At 38.8% G+C, this 27,912-nt stretch overlaps 1 protein-coding gene across 1 annotated transcript; it reads left to right on the forward strand.

The window, feature by feature from the left end:
- pnpla7b (patatin-like phospholipase domain containing 7b) lies at positions 1 to 27,912 on the forward strand. Its single transcript, XM_026931387.3, has 36 exons — positions 1 to 37; positions 2,577 to 2,620; positions 3,352 to 3,426; positions 3,513 to 3,597; positions 3,833 to 3,912; positions 4,397 to 4,485; positions 4,593 to 4,733; positions 4,923 to 5,082; positions 5,584 to 5,664; positions 5,762 to 5,890; positions 6,681 to 6,761; positions 6,993 to 7,140; positions 7,886 to 7,975; positions 8,582 to 8,664; positions 8,747 to 8,902; positions 8,995 to 9,072; positions 9,505 to 9,710; positions 12,191 to 12,322; positions 12,516 to 12,639; positions 12,735 to 12,848; positions 12,937 to 13,012; positions 13,770 to 13,919; positions 14,194 to 14,257; positions 14,443 to 14,611; positions 16,726 to 16,908; positions 17,123 to 17,241; positions 19,923 to 20,079; positions 20,166 to 20,282; positions 21,873 to 21,942; positions 22,038 to 22,154; positions 22,230 to 22,378; positions 22,658 to 22,810; positions 23,428 to 23,544; positions 25,866 to 25,950; positions 26,022 to 26,158; positions 26,245 to 27,912. The coding sequence occupies exons 2-36, from the start codon at positions 2,579 to 2,581 to the stop codon at positions 26,317 to 26,319; spliced, it is 4,032 nt and encodes a 1,343-aa protein (XP_026787188.1). The 5' UTR covers positions 1 to 37; positions 2,577 to 2,578; the 3' UTR covers positions 26,320 to 27,912.

The raw sequence follows: 27,912 nt of genomic DNA on the forward strand, positions 1-27,912 counted from the left end.
TTGACAAAGGGAGGGCGGGGGGTTGGAACAAAATTCAGTAAGTAATCTCTTTAAATCTTTCACTAAATTTAGAACTGTTCTGGGACATTAATCTGTAACTCGAATGCTAGTGACTTTTGTTGTTGTTTGTGTTTAGTATTTATAGAGCGGCTTGGTCGCGCGTGCAGGCATGTTTATGTGTACACAGTGATGATGACCTCCAAGTTGAATTTGTACTCACTGTCATTTTAATAAACACACCACAAGCTCACCAGATGTGCTCTGGACATCTCAGCTGTACTGTAGTTTGTTCTCATAAGGTCCAGTTTGACTTTATGTTGACTTTGACTTTACTTTGACCCCTGAAACACACACGGCAGTGCTGAGGGTCTGCTTACACTGAACACTGACAGGCCAGATCATGGACCCTGCATTCTTCTGTTACAGGAAGAAATACAGTTGGGCTCATAGGTTTACATACACCTTGCAGAATGTTAATAATTAAAATATAATAATAATAAAAGAGATCATAAAAATTGCATTTTGTTTTTTATTTAGTATTTCCCTGAATAAGCTATTTCACATAGCAGATATTTACATATAGTCCACAAGACACAATAATAACTGAATTTACGCAAATGAACCAGTTCAAAAGTTTACATATGCTTGATTTTTACTGTGTGTTGTTACCTGGATGATCAACAGCTGTTTTTATGTTTTGCGATAGTTGTTCATGAGTCACTTTGTTTGTCCTGAGTAGTTAAACTGCCCACTGTTCTTCAGAAAAATCCTAAAGGTCCTGCGCATTATTTGCTTTTCTAGCATCTTCTGCATATTTGACCCCTTTCCAACTTATATGATGTTGAGCTCTGGCTTTTCACACTGAGGACACCTGAGCTACTCATACACAACTATTACAAAAGGTGCAAACATTCACTGATGCTCAAGAAAGCAGCACAATACATTAAGAGCCAGGGGGGTGTAAACTTTTGAACAAGATGATTGGTGTAAATTGTTATTATTTTGTTATCTGGGAAACATGTAAATATCTTATATAGCTTCTGATGGGCAGTACTAAATGAAAAAAATAAGATCTTTAAACAAAATAATAACAATTTACACCGATATGTACTATATGTAAACATCTGTTATGTGAAATAGCTAATTTAGGGCAGTACTAAATAAAAAACAAAATGAAATTTTTATGATCCCTCTTATTTTTTTTAAAAATTATTAACATTCTGCAGATTCTGCAAGGCGTAAGTAAACGTATGACCCCAACTGTTTAAAACTGTGTAGCAGGTCTTTGTATTAAATTGAGTCTACGTTGTTTTTGAGTTGATGATTTTTACAACATAGTATATACTATTTATATTGGGTTCCTTCACCAAACCTTTAATAAGAACATCAAGACATGGGTCATAGTGCACCAAGTAAATACTGGCCTAAAAGACCTGATCAATATTAGATCAGATTTGGTAATTTATTCCAATTTAAATTAAGAACACTCCCAGAATTAAATATGTTAACTAACATGACACAGATTGTCCTAAATCACGTCATCATTTCACCTCTTGAGTTTTACATAACTTGGGAAAAAGTAGCTCTCAGAAAGTTGTTGGTTGTTGTTGTGAGTTTGTTGGTCCTGGGTATCAGAAAATATGCATAAGTATTCACCCCTTTTAAACCTGTAGCATTAGTGCCTCACAGCTCCAGGGTCTCTGGTTTGATCCTGAGCTCAGGTTACTGTCTTACTGTGCGTCCTTGTACCCAAGAAAGTTTCCTTCAGGTTCTCTGGTTTCCTCCCACCTCCCAAAAACATGCCAGTTGGTGCATTGAAGACTCTAAATTGTCCATAGGTGAGATCACAAGACACTTTTTAAATGAATTATTTAAATATTATGGGCCATTGTTTCAATATGGCTTATTTTGTGAAGATTCATGACATATACACTATATGGCCAAAGGTTTGTGAACACCTGACCATAACACCCATATGCGGTTCTTCCCCAAACTGTCTTTGTGGAGTTTTGCATGTTCTTCTCATGCCAGAGAGGTTTCCTTTGGGTTCTCGGTTTCCTTCCACCTCCCAATAACATGCTGGTAGGTGAGTTGGAGACTATGTTGTCCAAAGGTGAGACCGTGTGAAATTCTAACTGCGCATAAGTGGACTCCAATCAATACTTTCAACATTTTGTGTAGATTCCTGATGTAAGTCCATTTCAATTCCAGGTTGTAACAGTACAAAATGTGGAAAAATTTCAAGAGGGATGAATAATTATGCAAGCCCCTGTGTTTAATTTAATAGGACTGACATTTAAGACTAAACTGTAGCGCACTGTAGCACAATTGTTTGCAACACCTGCTGATGATCACTCTAAAGGACTATGTTTTCTAAAAATTACAGTCTGTTATGTAAGTGATTGTATATTGTGTATAACTACTGCATATTGTTTATCGAGCAAATTGTGTTGATTCTGGCACTAAGGCACATTCCTTGTACACATGTACTTCTGATAACAGTATATCAAAAATGAAAAGAAGTGAGATAGGTGCAAGCCTAAACATGCTGAATGTAATCTTCTTTTCTGTGATAGTAATGGACGGGAAACAAGAAGAGGACAGTTGCAGTATTTATCCAGTAAGAATTTCTAATTTCTCCACCGAACATTGGAAAGTAAATTAATACTCCATTATTCTGTTTTGAAGCTAGTCTCTATTCTCTGTATCTTTAGCATATGTGTGTGGTGAGAAAACTGTCAACAGTTTCCCAGGATTAAGAAAAGAATAGAAAACTACTCAAAACTCACTTACAAAGGAAGTCTAACAAGAGTTGCTGGGGGAATGACCTTTTCAAAAGGAAGAATTTGTGGTTATGTGTTACCAAACATACAGCCTGTATTGTAGTGTGTTAGTGCCTACAGCGTTCCTAAGAAGAGATATTATAATTCTTTTTCTAACCTGACACTCTTCATGATGTTATATTGACTTACTGTATGTTAGGCATTATTAATATAGTATAAAAAGTATGACGTGTTAGTCTTTAATAAATTAAAAATGGTAATCATTGGTAAATTGTTGTGGCATAAGAGGAATAAAATACTCCAGGATGTACATTTGTAGTCAAATAAACAACTTTGGGGTGGTAAGAGTAGTTTCGCTTCACATCGGGCTGCATCCCACCACCCCATCACTGATTATTTTTCTATCCCAGCATGCCCCCAATTTTTCCATTAAGTTTCAAGTAAGTTTCAAGTACGCTTTCTGTTCTTTCCTCAGTACACAATACCATGCTAGTGTATACCTTTAGGAGTGTGTGAGTGTATGTTTTCCTTAGCTGGCTCAGATAACACTGAGGGTTCTGTTCATTAGGCCGTTCTGCCCTCCAGAGATGAGATTAGGGCTCGGCTGCTGTACTTTTTGGAGGACCAGATGCACACCAGTATGGTAAGATATCACATTCATTTAAATCAATGTCACTTGTTTAAAATTTACAGTATGTAATATCCTGCTGTATGTTTCTGATGTTTCAGTGGACTGGTGTGCTGATTGGATTGGCAGCTGCTATCTCACTCATTAGTGTTATCATATTCTTGCTGTACAGAAGATACAAAGCAAGTACGTATGCCAATCTTTAATGCCACTTAAACGTTTATTAGTCAGTAATAAGTCTATATATTAAGGTGACCAGATGGACATATGGTCTTGATAATGTTTCAGTATTAATGAAGGCCCTTCAAGATTATAGCACAAGTCTAGTCACCTTCCCTTGATGCTGTCTGCTATGAGATATTTACAATGGGCTTCTTGTACTAATAAATGGTTTGCCTGCTGTGGACTCACTGTTTTACAGAACAGCAAACTGGAACCCCCAAGTATCGCTTCAGGAAAAGGGATAAAGTAATGTTTTACGGACGAAAAATAATGAGAAAGGTACACCTTGTTGTGGATATTGCCTCAAAGAAAGGCTTAATATTTTTTGTTCATTTATTGTGGGCAATATGGCAAAAATATTAAATCACTTATAATACTTGCATGCGTCATGAAAACATCTTAATTTCAAAGAGGTTTTGCTAAAAAAAGGCAAACAAAATACTGAAGCTGCAGTATAAAAACTGTAAGTTCAGAGATTTTTGATTCAACATTTACAAAAATGTAAAGTATTTAACAAGGAAAAGGAGGTCAAATGAAACCAAATCAGTGCAAAAACAGATTTTAACGTCCCATCAGTAACTTATTACAGTGAATACCAATGATTTATGAAAGTATCAACCACTGACAATATTCCAGTACTCAGGAAAGTGCATCAGAACTGTGATTAACAAGATGTACGACTAGATGAAAGATAAACACTGTGTGTATTAAACTCTCATATTTTCACATCCTTGTACACAAATGGGTTGTGTTTTTGCTTTAGGTGCAGACGTTATCCTCCCCAGCCAATTCAGGTCCAGTGTCTCAAAAACGAACCAGAAAGAGACCCAAAGTTCTTTCAATTGCACGCAAGTACATAACCCTTTCAATGTGTATTCCAGATATTATTAACCATTGCCATTAAATATTTGAGACAAATTTCTTGTGTCGCACTTGCTTTCTTTGATTTATCCAATAAGGATATTGCGTATTCGGCGGGAGCCACCCACTCTTGAGCCCAAAGAGCCACCTCCGTCAGTTCTGGAGGCAGATTTGACTGAGTATGACGTTCAAAATTCTCACCTGCCTTCTGAGGTCCTGTACATGCTGAAGAACGTCAGGTGGGCTCTGTTAGAGACTTTTAAAGAAGTTTTCTAAATGTACTGTTTTTTTAATTATTAACAGATCAGTTTTTTGAGCAGTTCTCAGAATTGAACTCCCAAATTTCAAGTGACTAGCTCAGATACGTAATCTTTGCCTCGCCTGACCATTGTAAATCTGTCTCCTGTGTTCTTCCGTGCCGTGCCCAGGGTTCTGGGTCACTTTGAGAAGCCCCTGTTCCTGGAGCTGTGCCGTCACATGGTGTTCGTGGAGCTGCAGCAGGGAGAGGGACTTTTCCGGCCTGGAGACACAGACGACAGCATCTATGTGGTGCAGAACGGCCGACTGGACCTCTGTGTTAATCAGATGGTAAGTCCCGGGCCATCTGAAATAACTTCAGTGCATGTACGGGTAGAAAATTTTGCAACATTATAGTGCACAGTATGTACGTGTGTGTATCTCTCAAAGGGTTCGTGGTGGTGTTGAAAGAACTACAACTGTTTACCTTGAAAAAGCAGCAAGGTCAAAGTTGAAGGTCAAAACGTATATACTTCCAGTCAAAACATTCAGACACCCGGACTTTGTTGTTTGATTACTTTGATCACTATTAGTGCCGTAGACACAAAAAAGCAGCGGTTAATGTAGGCAAATATAAAAATATGTCTTTCACAAAAAGCCTGAATGTTTGTAATTGGGTAGAAATGAGCTATGGGGCACTGGCTCTATAATTAGTATAACTCTCCTGTATGAAACTTGAGACAGGATCGAGAAGTGCTTACAATTCTCCTTAGATAAGCATATAGTGACCTATGTTTAGTATCGTATTGTCTGTTGCTGAGAACAAATAAACAATTTCTTCTTTCCTCTCAGGACGGCACAGAGCTGGTGGTAAAGCATGTTTTGCCTGGAGACAGCGTCCACAGTCTGCTTAGTATCCTGGATGTCATCACTGTAAGATTCATCAGAGCACACTGCTATGTTGTAGTCACACGATCTTCTTATTGAACTACTACTCTGATGTTTGACGTCATGTATTTGTCCTGTATAGGGATATCCAGCCCCCTATAAGACAGTATCAGCCCGTGCTGCAGCTCCATCCACCGTGCTCCGTCTCCCTGCTGCAGCCTTTCAGTCAGTGTTTGAGAAATATCCTGAAACTCTGGTCCGAGTCGTTCAGGTACTGATTATTCCACACAGCAAATTGAATGCAATTCAGTTTTTCAATGAACGATGGTGGTGTGGTGGTACAGCGGGTAGTGTTGCCACTTCACGTTGCTCCAGGGTCCAGGGTTCGATCCTGAGCTTGGGTTACTGTCTATGTGAGGTTTCACAGGTTCATGCTCTCCCCTGTCCATGTGGGTTTCCTCTGGGTTCTCCCATTCTCAAAAAACATGGCAGTAGGTGGATTATCTACCCTAAATTGCACCTAGGGGCGAATGTGTGTGTGCGCATGATGCCCTGAGATGGACTGGCATCCAATCCAGAGTGTGTCCCTTCCTAGGATAAGCTCTGGATCCACCATGACCCTGACCAGGATAAAGCAGTTACTGAAGACGTTCAGAAGATCTGACCAAATTTTAAAGACATGTCAATCAATCACTAAGCCTAGTAATAAAGTATACAATAAGAAAAAGGATGGACCAGTAACTGAGCCCTGGGGAACTCCCATAGTGAGGCTGTAGCTTCTGTAAAAGGTTAACTGAATTACATTTGGAAAGCAAGCAGCCACAGTTCCTAATGAGCAATAACCTATTTCCAGGCACTGACAGGAAAAGATAGAAATACATTGCAATTGGAAGACATTTGGTTACCAACAGTCATCACACTAACTACAGCTTGAATGGATAATACTCAGATGAGTAAACAAGGGCGCTCCCATTCGGAAATCCATTAAAAAAATTTCAAACCATTTACAAAACAGCTTTTGTATGTTGTATGTTGATTCCTACTGTGTGTATGTTGTACAGATCATGATGGTGCGTCTGCAGAGAGTGACCTTCCTCGCCCTGCACAACTATCTGGGGCTGACCACCGAGCTGTTTAACCCGGTCAGAGCCGCAGTATTACACTCGACATGCACATGAAAACATGCTGACTGAAAGGTGTTTCATTGATATCAATAGCAATAGCGATATCAAGTTCAAATTGAAAATGAATGACTTTTAAATGACATACTGTATAACACTGAAGTGTTAGTGCAAATCAGTTATTGTCTTCTCTGATTTTCACCTGGTATATTGATTGTTAAAACATCCAGATGTGTGTGTTGTGTGTCTCAGGGGAGTCAGGCCGTTCCTCTAGAGAATGTGGCCAGGGTGCTGGGTGACGGAAGCCCAGGCCGAAGCCATCACAGACACTCGCACACTGGAGAGGAAGCTATAGCTGAGAAACTTGCTTACGGAAGCACAGAGAAGCAAACCGATGCAGGTCTGTCTGCTCCTCTTAGTTTTGTGGAGCAGCATGAACAACTCATGATGTGTTAATCATGCAACCTAACATTACACTTTTCTTTAGAGGATTGTTGTTACTTAAGTGGTTTATTAAAACAGGTGCCCTGTGATGGACTGATGTTCAGTCCAGGGTGTATTCTCACCTCGCACCTCTATCTCTAGGAATGAGATAGAGATACTGGGTGAATTAGTGAGCCCTAGTTTGTCTTATGTAAATTTTAGAAAAAATGCATTGTTTGTCCTAGGGGAGGACAAAATGATCATATTAGGACACTTGAAGACAATTTTACAAAATAAAGTGTATTTAGATGCATTAATAGATCTATACTCATCCACCTTCTTTGTTATTGATGTGTGTAGAGTAACAATTTCTGCACATTCTTCTTTTTAGTTTTTTGGCTGTGGCTACTTCACATCAATCAGAATGTCTTATTCAGAGGTGTAAAAGCTAGAAGTCTATTGTTTTGCCTCTGGTCAGGGCAGCAGAGTGAATCGAAACTGACAGAAAAATCCCAGGAACTGCCATATCTGGAAATGACATTTTTGTGATATAACTTTAATAACTTTAATAGGGTAACTATTTTGGAACTGTTTTAGTTTTCATCACAGTATATACTGTCACAGCCCTAAAGGGAACCTCTGAAACACAACAACTCTGAGTATTTTTTTTTCTTCCCATGACTCAGTTAAAGGAAGTGTAATTTTGATTCTGGTCATTTCAGGTGATGGGAAGCCCAGACTGATGCAGAGTCCCTCAGCAGCCTTCAGGAAATCTCGTTCCATGTCCACTCCATTAGAAAGCTCACTTTCAGGTAGTTTGATTACAGGCTGTTCCAATCGTCTGAGAAAACCTGTATAGCGTTGATGGAGTAATCTAGAAGTAGACTTGGATTTGAGGTTAAAAGGTTCCAAAGTTGACTTGGACATATTTACTGAACTTTACATGAAACTAGGCTATATAAATGTCTATCCTGAGTGAAATGACTTAAGACTGATATATATACACACTGGGTATGAATGCACAAACACACGGTAGGTATGTATATGTGTGTATGTGTATGTATATATATATATATATATATATATATATATATATATATATATATATATATATATATATATAAATAAAACACTCAGGTACCAGCTATCAAAATGGCCATGATGCTCCTGCACCAAAATATCATCAAAACGGAGAAGCATGCTTATATACTCTATACAGCTGACAGCTGACAAATAAATAAAACCTGATAAAAGACAAGTACAACCAACAGAACTGACTGATAATCAGCAATTATTCCCCCCCCAATGTTAACATAAGACAGAGATTGATGTGGATGATGCTGTTAATCTAAGTGAGAACTTATTTCCCAGTGTAAACTTCTTTAAATTCTTTAAAACACAATTTTTCCTTCCTACAGCAGGAGGCAGTGATCTCAACACTGCCTTTGAAGAAATGACTGTTCAGAAAACTGAACTCTCTTCAAATCCTGTAGTGTATAAGGTACATTCACATATAATTTACAACCTGACAACACAAATTATAGATGTGTTTTTCTTGAATGTTATTTTTCTGTATTCTCAAGTCAATTCTGAAGAAAACCGTGACCATGCAGCCTGCTCCCTCTGCGGTGTACCACTACTCTGACACTGGGGGGCACTCCGGCCACGTCCACCACAACAAAGTCAACGCCATCTTTCAGGCTGCCAAGAAAGACCTGCTCAAGATCATTCAGCTCCAGGCAAAAATAATTAAACAAATACAATTCTGTGAGTGTGGAGTCATGCCTCAGGCTTTATAATAATATTGATTTTATTTGTCTTTATCCTCCAGGACCCAAGTCTTCTGGAAGGCAGAGTTACTCTGAGACAAGTGAAGGCTGGAAGTGTAGTAGCAAACCAAGGAGACCAGGTCTGTAGTGATATTCAACCCAGGAGTTCAACTGCTGTCAGACTTCTTTTAGTTCTGTCCTGTAATACATCTGTCTTGAGTTACGTATATTACGTTTGTTGTGACTGTTTTTTTTTTTTTTTTTTTTTTTTTTTAAAATGTGACTGGTTTTACTAAACAGTTCACGTCTGGATGATCTCAGCAATGATCAAATTGTATCACATGACCCTTTTACTCTTTTACCACATTTACCCTTAAATAGTTCCCATGTAATATACACTCTCTAAGCCCAGTAAAATGCTCTACCTAAAGCAGGGTTGATAAAATCGGTAGCCTGGGCCCCCGAGGTTACATGGTTACATATCCAGGCTGTCAGACAGTTATAAGTTTTAGAGTTAGACATTTGGCCCCCAACATTTCACACTCTGTTGATTTTCGTTTCTCATATTTCAGGATGTGAGCATGCAGTTTGTGATCTCTGGCATGCTCCATGTATACCAGCGGATGATTGACAGAGAAGAGGACTTGTGCCTGTTTGTGACTCACCCGGGTGAGCTGGTGGGTCACCTGGCTGTGCTCACTGGAGAACCGCTCATCTTCAGCGTGCGCGCTCACCGTGATTGCAGCTTCCTATCCATCTCCAAAACGCACTTTTATGAGTAAGTAACCACACACACACACACACACACACACAAGATGGTTCAGCTTTTGCATACATCTCTGCAAGTGCTCTCTATGATAACCCTTTTTCTTTGGCAAGATTTTTACAGTTCTACCCATCACTCAATGTCGCTTTGACATGATGTCACTTCGCTGCACATGTTTATGAAATAATTTTGAAGGTATTTAAAGATATCTCCATGGCAACAATGTGCATCCAAACCAGTAATTAGATCTCACTAAATGAAATCTTTTGACAGATTTTATTGACTTCCCATACATTTGTCATGATTGGTTTGTTATGTATAATGGGCTGTATCCAGAATTTAAAAGTTACATCAGTAATTTCAAGGTGCAAGTTATGTATATACACACTGGGGTTACGCACATGCCAATTCTCTGGGCACCCCATTTAGATTACGCAAATCATCTGCATGTAGTTCATGCCTCTGATGTTGCCAGATGTTTCTTGAGTAGAAGCGTCTGCAGCATGGTCAAGACTACTGCCTTTAAACACAAGCACTTGCCTTTAAGCCTGAAAAAAATCAGGGATAGAAAATGCAGACTGAAGAAGCATATTATGTTTTTTTTCTTTGCTGTCAAATGCAATACAATGCACCATAAATGTAAGACACGATTTAAAAATAAAAAATAAAAGCTAATGCAATGATGTATGAGAAGATGGCAAGCATTGAAATAAATATCTAATAATTATCACATTATTCAATGCAAAATTGGTTTTAATTTAACAATATGGCTTATTCAGCAGCTTATAAAATAACACTTGATGCAGCACAACTTATTATTTTGCATTTTATTATTTTATATCATGCACTGACAGTTAATTTTACTTGGCTATTTTGTCATGCGCTCAGTCTGCTATTTTGAATTGTCAAAACAATTTTTAAAAAATGCCTGTTTTTTTTTTTGTTAATCTGCGCATGGTTTGAAGGATAATCTGACCAAGCACTTATCTGTACAAATTTTTTATGGATAAAATGTAACGGCTCGATTTAATTTATAATTTTATCCAATAAAAATATAATTAAATGAATAGCATTATTGTTTTGTATTTAATGTTGACCTAAAATGGCGTCCAATAGATTTTTGAGTTTATTTACATCCCAAAAGATAAGTATCAGCATGAGGTGTTGTGGTCACATCACACTGTCAGACATTGGTGAGATGATATCAGGCAAGAGAAATAGTTCGAAGGGCAGAATCACATGTAAGTGAGACACGCAAACTCCACCCCCATGTATAAGTCTCATAAGTCTTGCGACTGTCTGAGTAGCATCAAGTCCAGAGTTACGTCTACAATCTTAATAGCTATGTGTTCGATTTTGGTATTAAATGCGTGCTTAACTCAACTCTGAATACAGCGCAATGTCTCGTCCTGTTGTTGTCAGTTTTTTTTAGTGTTCATGTTATAAATAAATACTTGAGATGTTTACCACCTGTGTTTCCTCTCTACCAATGCTGAGTTCCTAGAGTCTGCTAGTGATTCACTCATAAATGATACACCCCCTTGGTCTGTTCCTGGGAGATATTAACGTGCAGTGAAGTGCTCATGTGAGTAATAGTCCTGAGATATTGGTCTCAACTGTTCTGCCAAAGGTCACGGGTGATTAATATTAGAAAAATGTCATTCATTGATTTTTCTTGGAGGTCTTATGGCTGCATCTGACAAACAGTTTTGGATGGATAGCAGTGTGGGTGAACATTTTACTGAGAGTTTGGACTGAGTAAAAGCTGCATTGAGCCATCAGAGTGAAATCAGACATTTATTATGTTTTGTGTTAGACAGCATGGTTTCTTCATGTTTTGTTTGTGGAGACAGAATCACTGTGTGAGGTTCTTGGAATTGCATTTAACAGATTAGGTATCACAGTGCAACGTTTACTGCTTGTTTTACATTTGCACACCATATCCCGAGATGTCTCATAGATTACATGTGTGCGTATGAATGAATGCAGGGGTTGTTTTTCTCTTCTCCAACAGCCAGAGATAGAAAAAACTATTTCCTATTGACTTAATGCAGCTAATGCAGTGACTTCATGATTAAACATACCAAGTGGAGACACCAGCTAGTCTCAAATGATATCTTTTTAGGTGCAATGTGAGGAGACAGCACCACAGCTCATAGCCGAAACGTTCATCAACGACTTGCTGATAGTTGAGGTTACAGGCATGTTAGAAACTTTTTTTAAGAATAGGATAAGTACTACTGCTACACAGTCGTCCACTTCCAAAGAATTCGTGCTCATTCTTTTGATTTAGTCTGTGTTACGGCACTTAACTACCTAACTAGCTAGACATCCATTATTATATTACAATAGCTGACAGTTTTTAGGCAATCACAACATGGGCCTCGGCAACACACGGGAGTTTACACTTGTGTGGTGGACTAGCTAATAAATGTATCCACTGTATGGAGTGTATGAGTGTTTTGACTGTTTGATGTTACACACACATGCAGGATCATGCGTGAGGAGCCACAGGTGGTGTTGAATGTGGCTCATACGGTGGTGTGCAGAGTCTCGCCCTTCGTCAGACAGATTGATTTTGCGCTGGACTGGATGGCAGTGGAGGCTGGAAGGGCCGTCTATAGGTACCATCTCTTGCTCTCTCTATCTGTCTATTTTTCTCTATCTGTCTATCTTTAAAAAAAAATTGACTTTGCCCAAGACTGAAATGACGAGTGAACTTACTAAACCACTTTTCCACTTCTGTCTTGCTTGCTTACCTTACTATGTATTAACTGTTGGGTTTGTTGAGTCTGTATCTGTCTCTCTATCTCTCAGGCAGGGTGAAAAGTCAGACAGCACCTTCATCGTGCTGAGTGGTCGTCTGCGCTCCGTCATCATGAGGGAGGACAAGAAGAAAGAGCTGGCTGGAGAGTACGGGAGAGGTGACCTCATTGGCGTGGTAAGAGTCCTCTTGCTGTTAATAGTAGTAATAGTAAGAAGCTAATATAGTCTCCTGATCCCTATTACCGTCTGAAACCTTACATTGTTTCCTAGGTGGAAGCTCTGACCCATATGAACCGAGCCACTACAGTTCACGCAGTGAGAGACTCCGAGCTGGCCAAGCTGCCTGAAGGAGCACTGATCTCCATCAAAAGAAAATACCCTCAGGTTCCAGCAATCAGCAGTAATAACACAGTAACCTTAGACAGAGGGAAATACATTCTAAACTTTACCTTTTTTTTTTTTTTTAACAAAGGTTGTGACTAGGCTGATTCATCTCCTCGGTCAGAAGATCCTGGGAAACATGCAGCAAGTCAGTGGACCGTTATCAGGTGTGTAAAGAGCTGCAGGGAGAAACAGGTGTATTTTACCTTAGACTTTAGTATGAAATCGTACTGTATTATTGATTAAAAAGAAAAGTATACATCTATTTAATTTTTAAAATATTGTCAGTATATCAGTATGTTTGTATCTTTTATCAGTAGCAGTAATCATAATCATAGTAAAAGTCATTTGTTATACAATTTATTGCTTTTATAGGATAATACAGAATTGTATAGGATTTATACCTTTGTCATACTACTACTAGTAAAGCTGCTACTACTACTACTACTCCTACTCCTGCTTCTCCTCCTCCTCCTCCATCCTTCTACTACTGCTACTAGTGCTACTACTACTACTCCTCCCACTACTGTTACTCCTACTACTACTCCTACTCCTGCTTCTCTTCCTCCTCCATCCTACTACTACTGCTACTACTACTACTACTCCTCCTCCTCCTCCTACTACTACTGTTACTGCTACTGCTTTTGCTACTTCTACTCCTACTACTCCTACTACTCCTGCTGCTGCTACTACTACTACTACTACTACTCCTACTACTCCTACTTCTCCTCGTCCTCCTGCTCCTACTACTAGTACTACTACTGCTGCTACTACTACTACTACTACTACTACTAATAATAATAATAATAATGATAATAGTATAGCATTGATAAATATTACTAAATATTTATAACATCTATTAATTTATTTTATTTTATTATTTTTCCACCCTAAATTTCTCCTTTCTTGGCTATACCCCCCCAGCTCATGGTCTGGGTCTGCACTCTTCTGGCAGTAAGTGGGATGCAGGTAATCCTGTCTCCAACCTGTCCACCGTTTCCATCCTACCTGTTTCTGATGACGTGCCCATGACATCCTTTGCCCTGGAGCTGCAGCACGCTCTCAGCGCTATTGGTAACTTCATCTCACAGCCTTATACAAGTCCATGTCTCATTTTACATTTGTAATAAAAATGGATCAGTGCTAAATTGCAAATATTTTTCAACTTTCTGTTTGGCTTAGTTGAAAAATCATTTTAATAGGTGTTACTTATATTACGATACAGATGGGTGACAAATTAAACATTCGAGTGGAGAATATACTTATACTTATCGGGGGAGAAAGAGAAGATTGGGCATTTTAATAAGCCAAAAGATAACAAATGATCATGACTTCGTCCCTATTCCAGGCCCCACTTTACTCCTGACCAGTGACATCATCAAACAGCGCCTGGGTGCCGCAGCACTTGACAGGTCAGCCTGGTTATTCATCCAACGTTCATGTAGCACTACCTCTCTCTTCCAGTTACTATTTCTCTGTGACTTGTACTGTCGTGTCTCATATCCAGTGTTCATGAGTATTATACATTCATGTAGCACTACGTCTTTCTTCCAGTTACTATTTCTCTGTGACTTGTACTGTCCTGTCTCATATCCAGTGTTCATGAGTATCGGCTCTCCAGTTGGCTGGGCCAGCAGGAGGACATCCACAGGATTGTTGTGTACCAGTCAGACAGCACGCTGACTCCGTGGACCCAGCGCTGTATCCGCCAGGCCGACTGTATTCTTATTGTGGGTCTGGGAGAGCAGGAGCCCACTGTAGGAGAGGTACACACACTCTATACATTATACACACTCAACATCACACAGGGTTTGTATAAATGCTTGAAAGTTTTCAGCCATGTTATGTCTAAATTTAGCTTGAAATATGCATAATTCAGGAAAAAAAATGAATGAAAAATACTTGATTTTTTTACTTGTAGGTTGGAAAAAATGCCTTTTGGTCAAAATTCATAGAATCATATACATATTGGGCCTCTTTTATCAAGCTGGATACAAACAAATTTATTCATAAATCCTTCTCAGGAGCATTTACACAAGAAATGTGGTAGATGTGAAAATTCAGTTAATATCAGAAAAACATTTGGAAATATGAGAGCTCCTGAGTTTGTGAAAATTTATGTATAAGGAAACTCACTAGTGTAAACCTCGACTGATTGGCTTCACACTAATTTAGTGAAAATTTCATATTTAGGTTCATATCAATGACTTGCAAGAACACAGTCGAAAACAAATTCATAATTTAAGAAAAATGACCCGAGCTATTCAATTAGGACAAAAATAATGTCGGTTCACAACAAGAGGAAAAGTGTCTGTGGTAGCTGATGGTAGCTGCAGTGGCTGAGCTGCATTACTGGAGGATTTAGAGGAAGTACACTTTTACCATGTAGTCATCATTTTGTCATTGTCAGCTTGCATTTTATGGAGTTTTGTAGGCATCACTTATTGTAAATCAGCTGTGTCATGAACATGACCATTCAGCTGATTGGCATCTTTCAGCATACACACATGAGTAAGAAGTAAATCAGCATTACCATGTTGAAGGAATTTTAGTTTGGGTTACAAAAACATTTATACACAACTTTACTACTGAAGACTGATAAATGAGACCCATCATGTATATTGTGTGTTTATTATGTGCCCGCTGAGCATTCACTGTCAGGTCTCTAAATGGAACGTGTTAGCAATTAGCACTGGACATAAACCAGGTGATTTTTATAAGTGTTAAATGATATCCTACTCACTAGCATTACACTACTACACCTGCCTGTTTAACTCAGTGTCTAGATATTGAAAATTACAGGCAGTGATTACAGCTAGAGCCAAACATGCTTAATTTTCACATATTACAAGTTCTGCAATATAGGAGTTGATGTCTTGACATCTGCAATTTGTGTCAAAGAGCTTCCAAAGCCATAATGACACTCTTGAGCATTGCAATAAAATTATGTAAATTGCACATGGACAGAATAAACACTTTCAAGATCTAACATTATTTAACTTTAAGGCCTGTGATGTGTACCTTGGTACAGACTTGAGTATTCGTGCTAAGTATAAAAATGTCCTCGATTGATTTTTCTCAGTTGAAAGAGCTTTCTTAGCATAACTTTTAGAAAATAAATAAAGCAATACAATCAACAATGCATTAACAACAACAATAACAAACGTAACAATAGCATTACTGGGAGCTAATTAACCACTAACAGGCAGATCATTATTATATTAATTATTAAGAGATGAGTAGGGAATAAAACACTTGGGCGTATGCTCTTATAGGAAAATAATAATGATGGGATTGTATGATGCGCCATGACGCGAAGTGGAGCTACTGTTACCACGCCGAAGTTGATTCTTTTCCAATAACAGCACATCCTGACGGGTTTTATTCCTCTTATACCACATGAATTTGCCAACAATTAACATTTTTTTATTTAGTAAAGAATGACACATCATACTTTTTATCTGTTTATAGTTACATTTAATGTTCTGGAAAGTGGAAAATGTTACTTTACAGAAAATTTCAATGATTTTACTTTGTTAAATAGCCTTTAACACCTACCTAAAAGTAGCTTTATCTCTGAGTGTTACAAGGCCCCTGACACTTGAGACTCCATCAAAAAATACGAATTAAATGTTCTCCTTACAGAAAAATTCATTTCACATCAACACTTACACACATTTTTTAATCCATTAATGTGGGCAGTACACCATACAATTCATCTCTATAGAAACAATAATGTATTAGAATGTGTTCATTAATATAAACTATTGTCAGAGCTACTGTTTTAGAAAATTAATCAACACCTTTCAACCAGTCATTGTTGAGAATTCAGTAGCACTGACATTTTGAACATTCATATGCGTCTTTTTGTCTGCTGTAGCTGGAGCAGATGTTGGAGGGCAGCGCAGTTCGGGCTCAGAAGCAGCTGGTGCTTCTGCATCGGGAGGACGGACCTCCACCTAGAGGAACAGCTGAGTGGCTCAATATGCGCAGCTGGATCTCCAGACACCTGCACCTGTCATGCCCTCGCAGGGTTTTCAGCCGTAGGAGCCTGCCCAAACTGGTGCCAAAGCCAACACACTCATTTTAAAACTAATTACTAATGCTAAGCCCTGATCTGAGACACACAGCCAGTTTATGCTAATTTCACCATTAATGTAAATGCTAATCTCAAGTTAACAGCAGCAAAAGCCATATGATTGCACTGAATTTCTGCAGTCATTACAGATATGTGAGCTAATCTCGTCTGCTCTCCTCTCTCATTTTCCTCTTTTCAGAGAGAGATGTACCAGCGTGTGTTTGAGAAGCCCCCAGACCGCCACTCTGATTTCTCTCGCCTGGCTCGATTGCTGACAGGCAACGCCATAGCCCTGGTGCTGGGGGGAGGAGGTGCTAGGTACTGCTCTCTCTTTCTCTCTCTCTCTCTCTCTCTCTCACACACACACAAACACACATACACACACTCATACACACACTTCATTTCTTCATTTCTGCTCAGTCACTCAGCACCTGCTGCCAGCACCATCATCAATCAGACACATGTCCATATTTGTGGCACACTGATTGATTTTAACTAATGACTTTTCAATATTTTCCACTAGTCTAACCGTCAATTTAATTTCAGCTCAGCGATACTCTCCACCCAGTAAATATTCAATTCAATTCAATTCATTTTTATTTGTATAGCGCTTTTTACAAAGGTCATTGTCTCAAAGCAGCTTTACACAAACAAAAGTAAAGTGAAGTGTGTGTGTGTGCCGTCTCTGATGAGCAAGCAGGGCGACGGTGGCAAGGAAAAACTCCCTGAGATGGTGATAGGAAGAAACCTTGAGAGGAACCAGGCTCAACAGAGAACCCATCCTCATATGGGTTTACACTGTAGTGTGCGTGTGTGTGAGCACAATGTGTGTTGGTGTAGTCCATGGAAAACAGCTGAAGCGTTTTCGTGGCAGTATGAAGCATTGCCGGTGGACAGGTCCAGAGTGAAGGGGGGGAGGTCTGGATCACCGGCAGCTCAGGAGTGTAGCTCGGCAGAAGGAGAAGGAAAGTGGTTAGGTACACTCACAGTCACCGTGTGGAGATAAAACTCAACATCCACGAGTCCCCCAGATCTACTCCTTTGATAAAAACACTAGTCGCTAAATGCTAGGTTAAATAAATAAGTCTTCAACCTCGACTTAAACACTGAGACCGTGTCTGCTTCACGTACATTAACTGGGAGACTATTCCATAATTTTGGGGCTTGGTAAGAGAAAGCTCTGCCCCCTGCCGTGGTTTTGGCAATGCGTGGTACTGATAGACAGCCTGCATCCTTAGAGCGAAGTAGGCGCGGCGGAACGTAAGGTACTAACATATCGCTTAAATACTGCGGAGCGAGACCGTTTAATGCTTTATAGGTTAGGAGTAATATTTTAAAATCGATGCGGAATCTTACTGGGAGCCAGTGTAATGTAGATAAGACTGGCGTGATATGCTCATACTTCCTAGTCCTAGTCAGGACCCTCGCTGCTGCGTTCTGAACTATCTGAAGCTTATTTATGCATCTAGATGAGCATCCAGATAGTAAAGCATTACAGTAATCTAATCTGGACGTGATAAATGCATGGACTAGTTTTTCAGCATCACTTAGCGAAAGTATATTTCTAATCTTAGCAATATTTCTGAGGTGGAAAAATGCTAACCTGCTTACATTATCTACATGCGCCTCAAATGAGAGATTAGAGTCTATAATCACACCGAGATCTTTTACTGTTAGACTACTTGAAACAGAGAGACCATCTAAAGTAACAGTGTGATCTCTAAACTTACTTCTAGCGGCTTGTGGTCCCAGTACCAGAACCTCTGTTTTTTTTTTTTTTTTTTTTTTTTTTTTTTTTTAACACAAATGAACTCCAGAGGTGCCAGCAGTTTAGCATTTAACATTCAACATTTCATTTACAATTTAGAACTGCTGATCTCCTGGGATTTTCACATGGAACAGTCTCTAGAATTTACACAGAATGGTGTGAAAAACAAAAAAAACCCTACTACATGTTAGTTGTGTGTGTGGAAATGCCTTGTTGATAAGTGAATGAAGAGAATGGCCAGACTGGTTTGAACTGACAGGAAGGCTACGCTTACTTAAATAACCACTCTTTACAACCATGGTGAGCAGAAAAGCATCTCAGAAAACAAAACATGCCAAACCTTGAGTCAGATGGGGTACAACAGCAGATAATCACACCGGGTTCCACTCCTGTCAGCCAATCCTGCTCAAGGTTTGATGTGTGCTCTGAGATGCTTTTCTGCTCACCACGGTTGTAAAGAGTGGTTATAACTGCATGAATGAGTAGCTGCTCAGGGTTTCCTAACCAAGTGGGTAGTAGAGGTATAGTAGAGGTAAGGGGGAAAAAAATAAAAAATTACTTTGTAAAATACAATGAAAACAATGTTTATCGGCTTTTTCAGCTAAAGCAGCGGACAGAACAAACATGAATAAACGTTTTCTCCAGGCAGAATAGCCGAGGGGAAAGGATGTAGGACGTAAAAGGCTCGTATTTGCTTCTTGAACCAGTTACTTTCGCTTCGTGCCAATTTTATCGAGGTGAACTTTGACCTGTGAATTCACGAGGTACAGCTTTGTGAGTCAATAGAAAACAAGTGGGCAGGACTGTGGTCTCTTTGGTCAGTAAAAAAATGGAGGAGGGAATGCTTATGATTAGATGCTGTTTTCTTACTGTTGCTTGGCGCACAGCAGAAAAAAAATAGTTGCCTTGTCCACTGAAATTCAGTTTTTTTCCTCTCTGTTTACTAGGATTTTCTTCGAACTCTCTGCCCTATACATAGTTTGGCAACCTAATTGGATGTGCATGTGTGTTTATGCATCCTTTGCTGATAGTGTTTTGTTTGTCTGTGCTTTTTACCTATCAGACTCTGGAATATATTAAAGGTGGGCGAAAAGATGATATGAAGCAGGCATGGGTTATATTATATGTTTCAGTCATCATCTAGGATGTGATAGAGTAATCAGCTGGCTACATTTGCACGTTACTGGTGTGATATTACATTTTCAGCTGACTGACCTTCTCCACCCTACAGAGGCTGTTCTCAGGTGGGCATCATCCGGGCTCTGTGTGAAGCAGGGATCCCTGTTGATCTGGTGGGAGGCACTTCTATCGGCTCCCTGATGGGGGCGCTGTTTGCCGAGGAGAGAAGCTACAGCCGTATGAGAGTCAGAGCACGTGAATGGGCCATAGTGAGAACACCAATCTATATATTTCAGCAGTACTGTTTTTAACTGTCTATCATTTTTTAACGCATTGTTTCATATCTGTTTTCTAGGAGTTTGGGTCGATGTTTAAGAAGATCCTGGACCTGACATATCCAGTGACCTCCATGTTTACTGGGGCATCCTTTAACTCCAGCATCGGTGCAATGTTTAAGGACAAACAAATTGAGGTGGGAAATAGTGTGGACATTTTAGCTCTAGATTAAGGTTTGTCTTTGAATCAAGTATAGACTACATTAAATACCAACTCTTTCTCCGAGCTTAGCCCTGTCTTTCTTTAAACACTCTTATCATGTGGAGAAAATATGCATTCTGTTTTTTCTTGAGGCACCAATATCATTTTTTAAGCCCTAGCTACAAGGTTTCCTTAACTAACATTACTTACTGCATTAGTTAACATTAAAAAAATAAACGCTTCAGCAAAAATAAAGTATAAATAATGTTTAAAAAGTAATAAGGTAACATATAAATTGATGTTTCTAGTTCTAGTTGTGAACTAAATATATCTACAGTAATCACTGTTATTCCATCCATTACATAAATTATCTGAATTTAAATGAGTAAATGCTGATAATCTGTTGTGGTCTTTTAAAAAGAAAAAAAAAACATTACTACTATATTAATTACTTTTATTAATGGTGTATTTTATCAATTTTGAGTTTTAGATTTTGTTATTGTATGCTGAAGGCTGTAATTAATGTTTGTTTAGGGAATCTTAGATCACGCTGAATTCTCGATTCTGATTGGCCAGAAGTGTTAATTAATTTTCTATAACAGCAGCCCTGACAGTAGTTCCATCTGAGGGGCAAATCACTGGTTTATATTAATTCACTTGCTTTAATATGATATAGTTTCTATAGTAACAACTACCACAGGGACTTGTATTGTGGACGCTCCACATAAATGTATTAAAAATGTGTGTAATTGTTGATATGGTGAAGATTTCTGGCATTTTTGGAAGAATTCTTTGTAACAATCAGAAGTAAAGCTGTAACTTTAAGTTTTCCGACATGGGAAAGTCTTTAAGACAGAGGACTCTCCATCACACCATGTTGCCATTGATTATTTTCCTGTAGCTGATTTTATTCCTTACTTAAAATAAAGTGTTACAAAAAGTATATCATACAAGTATCATTTAAATTGTAAGATAACTTAGAACAGCTGTGATTTGCAGTATTGCTATGCCATAGTTTCTTTATTTAAGGCTTGAGTTTACATTTTCTGGCCCTGAAATTAGCTCCAGCCCCAAACAGAACCCTTTGTTTCTTTAATAGACACTTCACGGGCATTTAAAGTGTCAACAGAGAGAACAGGGTTAATTGATTGGCAGGAAGGTGAAGGCTTGTCAAGTATTTCCTTGCAATTGCAGTTTTCCTCTTTAAACCAGTCCCCCACCTGTGGAGCACCTGAGCTTAGTAAAGAGCTTGCTAAGGGATTTGCACATACAGTACAGTACAAGAATGTTAATTATATCACAAAGGCCTGTAATTGCATTTGTTCTTGCGTGTTCTTGCTTGCTGAGCTTGAAAGTTATTGATGTTCAGCATGCTCGGTTCTGTTCCCTGTGAGCGGACCCAGATTGTCTCTTGTCCCTCGTCTCTGCGGCATCCTGATTGGATTTTTCTTGTGAGAAAGCTCATCAACTCATTATTGGAGCTGTGATTAGTCATGCAGCTGTGTAACCTTTTTTATCCATATGCCTCCATTTAATTTTGAGCCTGTATGTGTGTTTTTATTTTATTTTTTTTACTTTCTTACAGGACCTCTGGATTCCATACTTTAACATCACTACAGATATCACCGCCTCTGCCATGAGAGTGCACACTGATGGTCAGTGCCTTTCCTTCGGATTCTTCTGTTTTTCAATTCCTGACGTTCTGTGGGTCATTGATGAACTGTGTACTCATTTGGTCTCTTACAATTAGGCTCTCTGTGGAGGTACGTACGTGCCAGCATGTCTCTCTCAGGCTACTTGCCTCCACTCTGTGACCCGAAAGATGGACACTTACTCATGGACGGTGGCTATATCAATAACCTGCCTGGTAGGATTGCACTTTGGTGACATGTGTGTTCGAATAGCTATTGGTTTATGATGTATAACACCCATGTGTTCCCAGCTGACGTAGCTCGCTCGATGGGTGCCAAAGTAGTGATTGCGATTGACGTGGGCAGCCAGGATGAGACCAACCTAACCAACTACGGAGACTCTCTATCCGGATGGTGGCTGCTATGGAAACGCCTGAACCCTCTAGCGGAGAGAGTGAAGGTTAGGACTCTGGAAGAAGCCCATAGAATAAATAACGCAGTGTAGGCCTACATCAGCAACAAGCTAACACCACTTGGCTGTAGTAATAAAAATATATGTTCGCCAGCTAAAATAATGTAGTGATGACCATCTGGTCTGAATTTTCATATAGCGAGCAAACTCTGCCTCATTGCCTTTTCTTTATTCGTTCTGGCCTGCAGGCACCAGGTGATGAACAGTAACGTGAAAATGTGTTTCCATAAGGCATGCGATTTATTACAGTGATAAATGACCCTGCAGGTGCTGAACATGGCGGAGATCCAGACACGGCTGGCCTACGTGTGCTGCGTGCGTCAGCTGGAACTGGTAAAAGACAGCGAGTACTGCGAGTACATCCGACCTGCTATTGACCGCTACGGCACTCTGGAGTTTGGCAAGTTCGACGAGATCGCCGTGAGCAACCTTTCCTCGCTCTGCATTTCAGTCGTGTAGCCAGGAATTCATTTTAGTGGCATGAGAATATGCGCTAAATAAAATCACAATGCGATCTGTGATTAAATGTAGTATTGAGATCTGTGATTTAAAAAAGTGTGATGCACTCATGCATTTTGGGTGGATGCCAGAGTACGATTATAGGTCCATCTACCAGCCACCATCAATTTTGACATACTAATAAAGTTAATAGGTGTAGAATATTAAAAAAAAACCCTTTATGACAGTTCCACTGATTAATACTCTAGTAACAGCAGTTAAGGATATCGTATCTTACAAAACCAGACCTTCCCTTCCTCCTGCAGTAAACCTCCAGTACTTCATTAACTAGCTTTCAAACAGAAACAGAGAAAATGCATGATCCTGATTAGCTAATCCTAGTTCTCACCATAACAACACGATTAAACTAACTAAGGGACATATTCAGTTAACATCTGAGGTGGTTAAATATGGAAGACCTGTAATGATGACTACATTGACCTTTTATGAGTAGCATTACAGCGCAATTAGCATTATAATGATAGCACTCCACCTGTCTCTCATCTGTATCCACTCAGTCTATTTTTACTTCTCTGCAGGATGTAGGCTATCAGCATGGGAAGACGGTGTTTGACGTGTGGTGCCGCAGTGGTGTGGTGGAGAAAATGCTGAAGGATCGACATCAGGAGGAGTTCCACAAGAGCAAGAGCACTAATGTGAGTGGAACCCCATCTCTCAGTAAGATAGCTTCTCCTAGTGTAGGGTTCAAAAGTCCACTACTAAGAACCATCTTTATTTTGTGTTTTATTAATACATCACTAAAATAGGAATAACACATGACAGTTCGTGAAGTTATACCAAAATAATTCACCCGGGGGTGGTGTGAAGTGGCATGACGTGAAGCAGACTTATTTTCATACAACTGCACAGTCTGGTGTGTGTTATTCCACTTATACCACAGCAATTTGCCAATTACAAAAATGTGTAATTTATTAATGAACGATACATCACACATTTTAACGGTTTATTAGATTTAATGTTGGCGAACATCTAAGAGACAGGTTATTTCCTGTTCTCAATAATGTTATAGTCACGTGCAACAGTCTTTCCCTCACCAGCCAACACCCAGCTTTTGTGGAAATTTTAAAAGGACTGTGGTCCTTGGAGGTGCAGCATTAAAATGATTTTTTGTTGGGTACCAGGACATTGTGGAATTCCAGGGAATGAGCAAGCAGATGCTGCTGCTAAGGAGGAATCATCTTCAGAGCTCAAACCCATTATAAACTCTTATGTCTTCAAAAAAATGGCAAACCGATTGAGATCAGTGCAGTACAAATAAACTTTATGAAATCAATCCTGTTGTTGGTAGAAAACGTTTCTACTTGAACAATCACTGGGACAAGATCATCTACACCCGTTGCCGAATAGGCCGCTCCAGACTCACTCATAAGTTTTTGTTAACGGATGAAGATCCCTCTTTATGCCCCTTATGCCAAAGTCCAATATCTTTGAGGCATATTTTAACGGACTGTGACGATTTCTTTTTTTATTCGGTACATATGAAAAGATTTTGAATAAAGTGAGGCCAGATTTAGTTATAGATTTTTTATCGAAGATAAACTTTAAAAATGTTTGTGATTTGCTACAATTTTACCTGTTTCTCGCCATGAAAATAACCATGGTAGCTGGCATGGCGTTAAATTATCTCTCTCTCTCTCTTTAAAAAAAAAAAAACATAGCTTGTCATTTTACAGAAACTGACTGGAAAGCGTAAACTCCTCTGTCCTGAAGACTTTCCCATGCAGACAAAGCACCGTGACTGTTACAAATCGCTGACAATCAAGACTCTTCTATAGATGTTAAATAAATATCTTTTAACAAAAACGAATTTTAACATTAACGATTATACACTTTAGTTTATTAAACAACACATTTTTAAAAAAAAAATCTGATTATTAGTCTTAGCTTATGTGGAGCGTCTGCTGTAGTCCCGGTGTATGAGCTGTTACTATAGAAACAGTAACGTATTAGAACAAGTGCATTAATATTAACCTATCATTCATGTTACAGACGGAGCTACTGTCCGAGCCGTGCTGTTGTACAGAAATAATGCACACCCTCTGACCCATCAGATTCAGGAACCCAGCCGCGCTGTGGTATAAACTAATACACAATACAGATGCACTGATCTGATATTGAGTGCCTTTAAGGGGTCCTCCAGAGGGACCAAACAAAGGACTCTCTGCTGCAAGATGAAATCTTTTCTTTCCATATAGAGCCCTACATCATTCCTTTTCAGAAAAAGAATCATTGAACCTTTTTTTCCGAGTATATATTGGGTCCAGAAAAAGTCTTCAGGACACAGGACTTGGTGCATTTCCAGTTTCTCGGTAAAAAAGGAATTTTTATTTGTTTTACTAACTTCATGAGAGAGAAAAAAGAGAGCTTGGTAGAAAAAAGAATGCTTATATCTGTTATAAGAACAAATAACAGGAACTGTGCTGCATGTCATTCTTTAATAAATAACTGCTGGTAAATTGCTGTGGTACACTTCAGGGCATGCTGCTTCTGAAAATAAACTTTTGGGTGGTAGCATAACTCCACTTTGTGTCAGGCCACATCACACCACACTGTAATAATCGTTGATTATTTTCCTATATCACCATGCCCTGTTGTGATTTATTACTTAATTGTTGGTACTATTTGCAGTCAGCGAGAACTATTATTAGCTTTTGTTATTTTAAAAACTGTTAAACAAGATGATGTAATTTTTCACAGTAGAATAAACCATATTTGGTAGTACTCTCTGATTTTTGGCCCCTACTCTATATCCAGCTAGCTCATAACATGTCTTTCTAGCCTGTTTGATAAATATTATATTAGCTGTAACATTTTGCATGTTAAGCAGCTGCTCGGTTGTTCCTAATACCCCTTTAATGAGTTACTCTGGGAGTTGTTAAAAGCTTTGCCCAATAAATTCTTTCCTAACTGATGATAATCAGTGAATAAATAAAGACCCAGCTTTCTTGTCTTGCAGGTGGTGACCTGCCCCAATGCCTCGTTCACTGACCTGGCTGAGATCGTGTCCCGGATAGAGCCGGTGAAGCAGGCCATAGTGGATGGTGAGAACTGTATTTAGAGCATACCTTACACTTATAGTTATACTCACCCCTAACACCTCTGAATCACACAGAGGAATCGGAGTATCACACAGACTACGATGAGGACATGGTGCTGTCCGACTTTGAGCTGTCCAATGCCAGCAGTGAGCACGAGCACACGGAGGAAGAGGACGAGAATACAGAAGAGACAGCTGACACCGCCGATACAGTAAGAATAAAGGATAAATACAACATGAATAAAGTCTGGCTTGTAAAGAGCGATGTTTGTTTTTGCTGATCTAATATTTTACACAGGATGAAGACATCAAGATGGTGAGAAGACAAAGACGGCACCGGAACACCAATCACACGAGCCATGATGCGCATTGAGGAAGGAGTGAGGATACTAGGGGTGTAACGATCAGACGATTTGGATTAATGCATCGATTTAAAAGGCAATGATTGAAATAAATCAAGACATTAAGTATACATTGATCATTATTGATTATCATTATCAATGGTGTATAGAAATAATTCATGATTTTAAAATTGATATATAAATAGGCTACTACGGTGATTGGCCCGTAACCCCGATATTTTTAAAATAGTCCTTCTCTACAACGTCATTGTTCATGAATTACCAGTAGGCCTAACCCTGATTCCGAACAAAGTCAGTGAAATATCGATCAGAGGCTACTAAATTGAATCATATCATATCATAGCAGATTCAGTGGTATCATCAAATATTGAATCATTGCCTTAAGAATCATATTATGTTGTAGCAGATTCAGTGGTATTGTCAGATGTCAAATCGTTGCCTTATGAATCAAATTCGTATCGTATCATGTGGAAGCCTGAGGTTTACACCCCTAGAGGCTACATCCCTGACTTTTGCACATACCTTAGGTAAAACAGTTGTTAATTCCAGGAAGGACGGATGGTAATTTCATTTACTATTACAAAGCAAAAAGGGAAGGTAATGTAATTTGTTTCAGTGTTAATGCATCCTGAGTTAAGTGAACAGGATATATACGGACAAACTGGTTTTAAAGCAATCAGTGTGTCAAATAGTTTCATGTGAAATCATACCTACAGTTCTGGCTGCAGTTTTGCACAATTCAGTGTTTTACGCACATCATGAAGGGTTTCAGAGTTAGTGGACAAAAACTCAAAAAAAAAAAAAAAAAAAGTGGCCAGTGTTGTGATCTTACAGATCTGAAACTGTGTGCCTTCTATAGATTAAAGGGATACTCCAGTGATTTTCACTCTAATCTCTATCCACCTCATCTGTAGCATATGCGTTATTACTAAAGATAAGAAATTCAACAAAATTCTCTGTACTTGAAAACTGACAGAATAAAAAAATTAGTTTCGTGTAAATGTTTAGCAACTGCCCTTAGTCTTTGATTCTAAGTGAGTTTTGAGTAAACGAGATATTTGTTATTGTCCTAATACAGAAAAACGTGTTGAAATTCTTTCCCATGGTAGTTGCACATACTGTACAGATCCAGTCGATGCAGATAAGGTTGATAAACTCTTGAGTATCCCTTTAATACTAAATATCTGACTCCTAGATAAGCTGCTGTACACACAAATACATATCGCACAAACCTTTGTGCTCTGGTTTCTCATTTCTAATAGCATTTCTAATGCAAGTCAATCAATGCAATTTTTATATACATTTTAGCTGCTCTTTTTGTATACCATTTGTTTTGTTTATGTCTGTGATTGTTAATCGATGAAAAAAAGATCTTTAGTGAGTCTGTTTGTGTTGATTGTAATGTAATAATGTAGTGTGTAACTGACATTCATGGTGTTAAAGTAGACAGTGTTTCAGTATTATTTATCACATGGGGAATTGCTATATGGTCTACCTGGATCTGACTCTGTTTTTAATACAGGGCTTTACATTTCAGATATGTGGTCTGTTCTGTTGAACCTCTCCAAACTAATATGTCCTGACAATAAAAAAAGAAAATATGA

Source organism: Pangasianodon hypophthalmus, chromosome 24 (genome assembly GCF_027358585.1).
Source record: "Pangasianodon hypophthalmus isolate fPanHyp1 chromosome 24, fPanHyp1.pri, whole genome shotgun sequence".
Taxonomy (NCBI): Eukaryota; Metazoa; Chordata; class Actinopteri; order Siluriformes; family Pangasiidae; genus Pangasianodon; species Pangasianodon hypophthalmus.

What these genes read in the sequence shown, in the direction of transcription:
- pnpla7b (XM_026931387.3), top strand. Translation starts at nt 2,579, where the DNA reads ATGGACGGGAAACAAGAAGAGGACAGTTGCAGTATTTATCCA. An exon ending in GTATCCTGGATGTCATCACT is followed by an intron (nt 5,665 to 5,761) that starts GTAAGATTCATC and finishes TGTCCTGTATAG; the next exon opens with GGATATCCAGCCCCCTATAA. An exon ending in CTGGGGGGAGGAGGTGCTAG is followed by an intron (nt 17,242 to 19,922) that starts GTACTGCTCTCT and finishes TCCACCCTACAG; the next exon opens with AGGCTGTTCTCAGGTGGGCA.